General features: G+C 39.5%; 1 protein-coding gene across 1 annotated transcript; it reads left to right on the forward strand.

The window, feature by feature from the left end:
• Positions 1 to 983: 983 nt before the first annotated feature.
• Positions 984 to 8,498, forward strand: vps26c (VPS26 endosomal protein sorting factor C). Its single transcript, XM_050041474.1, has 7 exons — positions 984 to 1,192; positions 3,426 to 3,569; positions 3,745 to 3,894; positions 4,262 to 4,342; positions 7,932 to 8,006; positions 8,099 to 8,249; positions 8,323 to 8,498. Exons 1-7 carry the CDS (start codon positions 1,136 to 1,138, stop codon positions 8,481 to 8,483), a joined length of 819 nt encoding a protein of 272 aa, XP_049897431.1. The 5' UTR covers positions 984 to 1,135; the 3' UTR covers positions 8,484 to 8,498.
• Positions 8,499 to 9,231: the final 733 nt, after the last annotated feature.

The raw sequence follows: 9,231 nt of genomic DNA on the forward strand, positions 1-9,231 counted from the left end.
GACCCCCGATTTTTTGGCATTCCGGTTTGATTTGGGCGGAGGAGGTGAATTTCTGTTTCTGACTTCCGTTTATATATAAGTAAATATGCTGAACCATTGCGATTTCCGTTTATATATAAGTAAATATGCTGAACCATTGCGATGGATTCAGAGTTTGTAGTGACGCCAACTGTGTTCAATTTTCAATTTAAATTGAAAATTGTGTTCCACCTCGTTAGTTCACCGCACGGACCGTTTAACCTGGCAACAACTGCAGTCGGCTCAAACGTGATTGGTCAATATCACGCGGACTACAAACAGCCTACAACCAGAAACCAGGGCTCTTCCGCTCTTCTTCCGGAGGCAAGATCTCCAGGGTTTGCCTACAGACTCTACATTCACTGAATGTAGAGTCTGTAGAGACTAGTTAAAGAGTGACGATACAGCACAGACCAGCAGGAGCATCAACATAATTTTAGGTCAAATAAATGCAAATTATATATATTCATTCTGCATAATATGCAGCCTAATTTAAGTATATTTTTATGGCAATACTTTTGTACATTCATTTAAGCAAGAGTTTGAATCATACAGTCTATGGTTTGAATGCAGGACTTTTTTTTGTGACACAGTATTTTTACCCTGTAGTGTAACTATTTTTATGTAAGTACAACATCTGGGTACTTCTTCCACACTGACTATATAATAATAATAATTTAATCATTTTATTTTATTCTATTAATTTTATTTGTTGGATTTCAACACTAAAACTAAACTTAATATATTCACATGGCCAGAAATTTTTGTTTGACACTTTTAATTTTAAGAATAAATGATAAAATTAGAATATAATAGAGATAAAATTAAATTTTGATTAATGGATTTCTACACTAAAACTAAACTGAAACTTTCCGCATGGTCAGACACCATCAGATTTTTGTTTGACGCTTTTACTTTGAAGGATTCAGTTCAGGAAGGAACCTGGGCTGAGGCTTTTATTCTGAATGACACAAACCAGAAGTGTTTCTGCAGAGCGGAACAAACCTGCTGAGTGGATGGATGTAACGATCAAAAACACTTTGTTTGTTTGTTTGTATTGATTAAAAATAGTCTGGAGCATTTCTTTTAAATGTCCGTATGACGTCTGACGTCTGAGATGAGCGTCACTTTGGATATAAGACTGAAAAGAGCGAACAAAGTTTATCATGAAGGGGTGAGTGCGTTGACAGCTTATTTAATTAATCAGCTCACGAGCTGCTGCTAGTTGTCTTAGTTATCTTTAACCGTTAATGTCTGTGTCTCTGTGTTTAAAGTTACTGTCTGTAAAAGACTAGTTTAATAAGCTACGATGCTAGCTAGCTAGTTAGCTTGGAGGTGTCAGGTGATTAGAGGCGGTGTTACACCAAAATATGTCCCCCTCACAGATTCAGTGATCAGCTAATTTAGGGACTGTTATTTATAAGAAGGGAGGGGTGGTGCAAAACGGAGGAGGCATACGACATACGACTTTAAATGGTTGTATTTTGTATTTATTTTAAATATGCTCTGAACCCCAGGTCCTGCTGGAGGGGTCAAAAGGCGTATTTTCTGTAAAGAAAGAGATGATGACTCAAAGATATCATTTTCCAGCATTTATTAATGTCTTCTGGACACCTATTTCTGCACCTCTGCTCCCCCAGCGATGCAAACCAGCACTGTCTGACTGCATTTTCTCCTTCAAGTTCACATACATCCATTTGACATCACTTTATAAACACATTATTTTTTCAACAGCTATTGAAATTTACCAGAAAACATTAAGTTCTAGGTAGAACAAACTAATTTCCTCAAAACCAGGGAAAACTACATTTAAAAGGAAAAACATTGACACCTGGTGGGCAAAGAATACAAGCACGTGGGTCGGAACTTCACAGGGACAGCGTAAATGATTACCTTTAACAAAAAAATATACCTGCAGAAGACAATATGGCACATTAATTACACCTGTGTCTCACCTCAAACAAACAGCATCTTACACCAGACATTGGATGTTAAAAACTGCACCGCGATGTTAATCACATCACACAAGGCGGCTCACTGTGTTACAGATGGTGGTAAAAAGTTAAATTAAAAACATCTACAAAACTTATAAGTGGTCAAAACAACACAAAACAGCTGCTAACGTGACAGTAAAATCAATAAACAATATGCACCAAAGATTACAACATAAACTGCTCAATTTACTATTTTGAAATAATAAATTCACGCAGCAGTGTTTTTCGATATGATTTAACCCCAGCAATGCAAAACCGCACTGTGAGGGGCCGAAAGGAGGAACTACAGAAACCCAGGAGGTACAGAAGAGGTGATGTGCAGCAAGTAAACATTAAAATAACACTAGATGAAAGTAATAGAGATAAAATTCACAAACACTCAACAAAAAAAATTAAATGATGAATGAAATTTACAAATATAGTTTAACTCTGTTACACTTGTTTATTGCATTAGCTTGAATACTATATTTGGTGTGACTATAAAAATATATAGTTATTCATGGTAGAGGGAGGGTCATGTACTTTCTCCCAAAAACAAAATCGCTCAGCGAAGCTCAAGGAAAATATTTGTAACTTCGGGGAGGGTCAAGGCAAAAAACAAAAATGAAGTCACACCCCAGCCACCCTCCTCCTGTGACAAGTAAAGAACAGTCCCTTACAGGAACAACTCTGATGGGTGAATGTAACTAAGTACTGTTACTGAAGTACAGTTTGAGGTTCTTTATTTCCATTATTTGTATTTCCATTTTAATTCTACTCCGCTACACTTCAGAGGGAAATGTGGTACTTCTTACTCTACTGCATTTATCTGACAGCCTCAGTTACTTTGCAGATTCAGATTATTAATACAATTTATAAATCAACCTATAAATTATGATGTATTATTATATTATAAAATTAATTCAATTTTTACCAACTGTAACATTAAAGTGAGTCCAGATTTAAGATTAATAAAACGAATAAGTACAATGTGATGTGTTGTTATATGTCAAAATAAGATAAAACTTTATTGATCCATGGGGTGAAATTCACAAGCTGGAAGAACAGGGCTGCACAATCAATCGGAATATTATGGAAAACACAATATGGCCGATGGCAGTATCCAAATCTGTAGCCCTGCCTACAAATGGTACTCCAGACATGAGGGAAGACGCCAGCAAAACTCACACCGCCATCATATATATATATATATTTTATAATAGAATAAATGTGTATAAATTAATTAAAATGATCTCCACCTTTACCAGCTGAAACATTAAAGTGATGAACACAGTAATGCATCAGTAATTATAATACGGTGATACGATATGTGTTATCCTAAAATCAAACTTTTACTTGTACTTTGAGCAGATTTTGTTGTTAATACTTTTGTGCCTGAGAACAACTTTAACTGCAGTGTTGTTGTGTTTGCAGGAAGCGGTGTCCGGTGTCATCGTGCTGGTGTGTAAGGAGGCGCTGCAGCATCACGGCATCACCCTGAACATGGAGGGCGTGGTGAACCTGCAGCTGAGCTCCAAGAGCGTCGGTGTCTTCGAGGCTTTCTACAACTCTGTCAAGGTGAACTATGAACAGTCTTTAATCTGCAATTACTGTGAAGGTAAAGTTTAGAGGAGCAGTATCAGTTTCCTGAGGCTACAAATCTCCCACTTAACCCGACAGCATGATATTAATATTTAAAATCAATAAACTGTGGCTAATATTAATATTAATCTTCCTGCCTTCACGTCCGCAGCCCATCCAGCTGATCAGCAGTAACATCGAGGTGGCGAAGGCAGGAAAAATCCCAGGAGGCAAAACTGAGATCCCCTTTGAGTTCCCTCTGATCACGAAAGGCAACAAAGTGCTGTACGAGACCTACCACGGCGTCTTCGTCAACATTCAGGTGAGTGAGGGTCATGGTGTGTGAGTCTTATATTAAATCTACTGTCACAGGAGCTCACTTCAACTTAGCAGTCCTTTATTTCACTCGGTTAATTTGTTTTCACCTTAAAAAAAAGAAACACACTCACACATACAAACAGACTTTTACCTTCATATACTCAGATATACACGTATGAATCAAACAAGAGTCGTGCAGGAGAGGCAGGAAGCTGAAACAAAGGCCTCTCCTAAAGAACTCATATTCTGATTTTTCATGTAATAAGACTTGTTTCAATGTAAATGACTAAAAAGTTTGGGTTCAAGTAGTTTTGGAACATAGCGCATTAAGGTTTTCAGTCAGTAAAGCGTCCGGTGTGTCCTCTCCTCAGTACACCCTCCGCTGTGACATGAAGCGCTCCCTGCTGGCCAAAGACCTGAGCAGGAACTGTGAGTTCATCGTGCACTGTCAGGTGAGTCAAACACATTTCACTACCGCGATGATGTAAATAAGTTCATGTTAAAGCTGTAACACTGTGTGTCGAATGAGCCGACGCACCTGTGATCAAGGTTCAAACCATCATGGATTATCTCAGGGTTTTAATTGGTGATAGTTTATTTAATATAGCACATTTCAGCAACATGGCAATTCAACAAGCTCTACATAAAACACCCAAAGCATCAAAACAAGGTGCAAAAAAAAACGTTATAAAAGGACATTTAGTAATAATTCATTAAAGAACTCGAGAATAGGAAATGAAAAGTTAAAATATACTAAAAAGGTATCAAACACAGAAAAGGTAGAGTGAAGTGTGAAGGCCTCTGCACACTGAGGCTGTTCTTTGTCCGAAAGTGTTGCACGTCTGAAAATATATACGACCTCATGTTGTGTCGATCATGTTTGCACACTGAGGGCCGAATTCACAAAGAATGAACTGCGGCCGCTGATAGCACCTTGAATTGCACTTCACTTGCACCCGCAGTTTGCTCCGTCTTAACGTCCTATTCACAAAGGATATTGCGCTAATGATATACCAGCGCAAACACGCCCACAAAGTTTGGCAGCTGAGTGCAGTTTGCCCCTGATTTGCCCCTGATTGCAATAAGCCACACATGGCAAAGTATAAATGCTGGCTTTGCGCCAAGAACACCGTGGCAGAACAATGGCAGACTTTGTTTGGCAAAGTACTGAATACTGTATACCCTCATGTAGTGATGTCTGCTGGTGAGTCAGTCTAACAGTGTGGGATGGGTTGAGGCTGTGGATTTGACCAAGTTTGACCACTTTATCACTATTCCCTCTCACTTGTAGCTGTTTTTTCGTTATCTTTTGAATTTAATATGAATTATGGAACCGTTTTTGTTCACGTTTGTTTCCCCCGTTTCGTAAAATAAATTATTGAAAGTTGCTTTTGAAGTGCGTGACAGAAGTGCGTTTTGAGAACGACCGCAGACTGTCACCTGTTCAACGCATCAATATCTTCGGATGCCATTAAAGTAATAATGATTATAATAATAATGTCAAAATATTATTTACAGACTGATTTAACAGACGATCACTGCTGCCACGATCACTGGAAAGTCTGGGCGAGAGGCTTCCACAGAGGAGCGCCCAGTTTGCACCAGCTTTCTAAAGACGTTATTTACTTCACTCAAACTGCGTGTGGCTATCAGCGCTGGTGTTAGTGAATTAGACGTTGTTTATCAATGAGGCTCATTTGCATAAAAAAGGGCAATTTTTCCGCAAAATATATGCATATCAGCGCAGTTACTGGAGTGCAAATAACACCGGAGCACCAAGACACAATCTGCTTGGCAGCGCAGTTACTGGAGCATTTCACCCTCTGCGCATGCTTTGTGAATTAGACAGTATCTGTTTGCTCCATTTTTACCGGTTTAGCGGCCGCAAAAGCCACGCAATCCTTTTGTGAATTCGTCCCAGAGTCCCAAACTTTCATCCGTCATTAAGATTTTTCATCATGGACAGGATCTTGAGGCGCAGCCGGGGGGAGGAAGGGGTCCAGTTTGGGAACCTCAGAATTGCATCTCTGCTTTTCGCAGATGATGTGGTTCTTTTGGCTTCCTCACACCGTGACCTCCAGCATCCAATGGGGCGGTTTGTAGCCGAGCGAGAAGCGGTCGGAATGAGAGTCAGCACGTCCAAGTCTGAATTCACGGTTCTCTGCTGGAAACTGGTGGATTGCGACTTTCAGGTTGGGGGACAGTTACTGCCTCAAGCGAGGGAGTTCAAGTATCTCGGGGTCTTGTTCACAAGTGAGGGTAGAATGGAGCGTGAGATGGATTGGCGGTTTGGCGCGGCTTCTGCAGTGATGCAGGCGCTGTGCTAGACCGTCGTGGTGAAGAGGGAGCTGAGCCAGAAGGCAGAGCTTTTGATTTACTGGTCCATCTACGTCCCAACCCTCACCTATGGTCATGAGCTCTGGGTAGTGACTAAAAGAATGAGATCGCAGATACAAACAGCCAAAATGAGTTTCCTCCGTGGGGTGTCTGGGCTCAGCCTTAGAGATAGGGGGAGGAGCTCGGACATTCAGAGTGAGCTTGGTGTAGAGCCATTGCTCCTTCACGTCGAAAGTGGTCAGTTGAAGTGGTTCAGGCATCTGATCAGGATCCTCCTGGGCGAGGTGTTCTATGCATGTCCCACTGGTAGGAGGCCCCGGGGCAGACCCAGAACACACTGGAGGGATTATATATCTCATCTGACCTGGGAACTCCTCTGGGTCCTCAAGGACGAGCTGGAAAGTGTTACTGGGGAGAGGGACGTCTGGGGTGCTTTGCTCAGCCAGCTGCCCCCACGACTGGGCCTCTGATAAGTGGATGAAAATGGATGGATGGATTAATATTTTTGGAACAGGTTTGATTTTCAGAAGCCTTTAGAAACGTTTGACCGAGAATCAGTGAATAAAATGTGGCGGCGGGACACAGCTGCGACAAGACAGAAGAACGGGGTGCTACAGCTACATTCAACAGGTCAGATAGTAATATTCAGGTGGAGGATGAAGAGGAGGAGGATGTGGACCACATGTGGACACAGAGAGGGAGGATGGCTCCGCCCCATCATGCAGCTGCAGAGCTAAATGAAAGACAGGTAGGGAGCGATGACAGCCAGATAGGTAGCTCCAGTTTTGTCACGTATTGAGAATTCTTGCAACGAATGCAATAATAAAACACATCAGAATCAGTGAGCAAGGTTTCTGTGCATAACGATATTTTTGGGATGACGGATTAAAGAAATGCATCTGAAAAAACGGACACAGTTTGCAAAGGCCTGAAGAAATGAATAAATATTTGATTTAATAAAAGGCAGCAGCAAACAGAAAAGACCAGTTAAAATACACGCTGACATCGGCATTTAAGTGATGACATACAAAACTCCTGTGACGGAGCTTTGAAACGCCCGACGCTCATACAATACTATGACATTTTTCGTGGCATTTTTTTAGTAGATTTTATTTTTGAGTTTTTAACACTTAAACAATACACAAACACGGACGAGAGAAATACAGGACGAAAAAAAGACGATGAAAACAAAAAATAAAAAATAAATGCAATAGTAGTAATAGTAATAATAATAATAATGATGGTAAGAAATTATAAGATAAGCAATAACATACTGCCAGCTTGATGAAAAAAAGAACAATTATATCTATTTTTTCAAATTTATTAAAAAAAAATTTATTTACATTTTTTTTTAATTCTTTTTCCTTTATTTTTTTTATTTTTATTCTTTTTTGTTTAACTTTGTTGCTTTCCATCAGGGTACACAATCACTATGAAACAGCTGTGTGTAGAGTGTATTAATGTTGTTACTGTCTTTCATATTGTCCTTTTTTTGGTCTGATATGTTTTTTGTTTTATTTTGTTTGCTGTTATTTATTTTTTTATTTCTCTTTCTTTATATTTGTGAGGTATTGTGGATGTTTGCTTTGTTGTCTGTATGTGTGAAATATGTGAAAAACCTAATATAAGTGTTATTTTCTAGCAGTGGTGGAATGTAACTAACTCAGTAAGATGAACTGTGTCAAATCTGTCGCTCTGTTTCAGCCTCAGAAAGCCAAAGTTGTTCCGACTCCGGTCAACTTCACCATCACTCCTGACACCCTGCAGAACACCCGCGAGGTGAGAACAACAACTTATTATAACTACAAACAAACAAAAACAACAAAAACATAATTGTGTACTGAGAGGATGAACTTCCTGTCTGTCTTCAGAGGAGTTCACTGCCAAAGTTTCTAGTCAGGGGACATTTAGACGCCACCAACTGCGTGATCAGCCAGCCGCTGACCGGAGAGGTGGTGGTGGAGAACTCAGACGTCCCCATCAAGAGTATTGAACTGCAGCTTGTGCGAGTAGAGACCTGTGGTGAGTTCACGCATTAACTTTTCTGTGGTTAACGGCTGAGCTGTCGGATTTCCTAAACGTCTGCTGTGTCCAGGTTGTGCTGAAGGTTACGCCAGAGATGCCACGGAGATCCAGAACATCCAGATAGCTGAAGGTGACGTCTGCCACGGCCTCTCTATTCCCATCTACATGGTCTTTCCCAGGCTGTTCACCTGCCCCACACTGGAGACCACCAACTTCAAAGTCGGTCAGTAAAGGCTTTAAGCTTTAGGTCTCAAATCCACTGGTTCCACTGGTACAGCTTTTAAAAACGGGTTGTAAACAATGTTGGAAGTTGTTATTGGATAATTTAGTTAAAATGTAATTAAAATAATTACTTAATATTTAAGTATTTTTTCTGTAAATACTCACCAGAGAACTAAATGTGTATTATTCCACCGCTGACAATAAACCTCAACAAATTCAATTTTTTATGACATACTATACTATGACATTTTTCATGGCATTTTGACGTCATACAATACTATGACGTTTTTTATGGCATTTTGACAACATACTATACTGTGACAATTTTTGTGGCATTTTGATGACATACTATACTATGACATTTTTTATGGCATTTTAACGACATACTATACTATGACCTTTTTCATGGCATTTTGATGTCATACAATACTATGACAATTTTCATGGCTTTTTGATGACATGCTATACTATGACGTTTTTATCATATTTTGGACGACATACTACTATGACGTTTTTATCATATTTTGGTCGACATACTATACTATGACGTTTTTATCATATTTTGGACGACATGCTATACTATGACTTTTATATCATATTTTGGACGACATGCTATACTACGACGTTTTTATCATATTTTGGACGACATACTATACTATGACTTTTATATCATATTTTGGATGACATACTATACTACGACGTTTATCATATTTTGGACGACATACTATACTATGACGTTTTTATCATATTTTGGACG

Source organism: Epinephelus moara, chromosome 3 (assembly GCF_006386435.1).
Source record: "Epinephelus moara isolate mb chromosome 3, YSFRI_EMoa_1.0, whole genome shotgun sequence".
Lineage (NCBI taxonomy): Eukaryota > Metazoa > Chordata > Actinopteri > Perciformes > Serranidae > Epinephelus > Epinephelus moara.

What these genes read in the sequence shown, in the direction of transcription:
- vps26c (XM_050041474.1), top strand. Translation starts at nt 1,136, where the DNA reads ATGAGCGTCACTTTGGATATAAGACTGAAAAGAGCGAACAAAGTTTAT. An exon ending in CTTTCTACAACTCTGTCAAG is followed by an intron (nt 3,570 to 3,744) that starts GTGAACTATGAA and finishes TCACGTCCGCAG; the next exon opens with CCCATCCAGCTGATCAGCAG. An exon ending in TGTGCGAGTAGAGACCTGTG is followed by an intron (nt 8,250 to 8,322) that starts GTGAGTTCACGC and finishes TGCTGTGTCCAG; the next exon opens with GTTGTGCTGAAGGTTACGCC.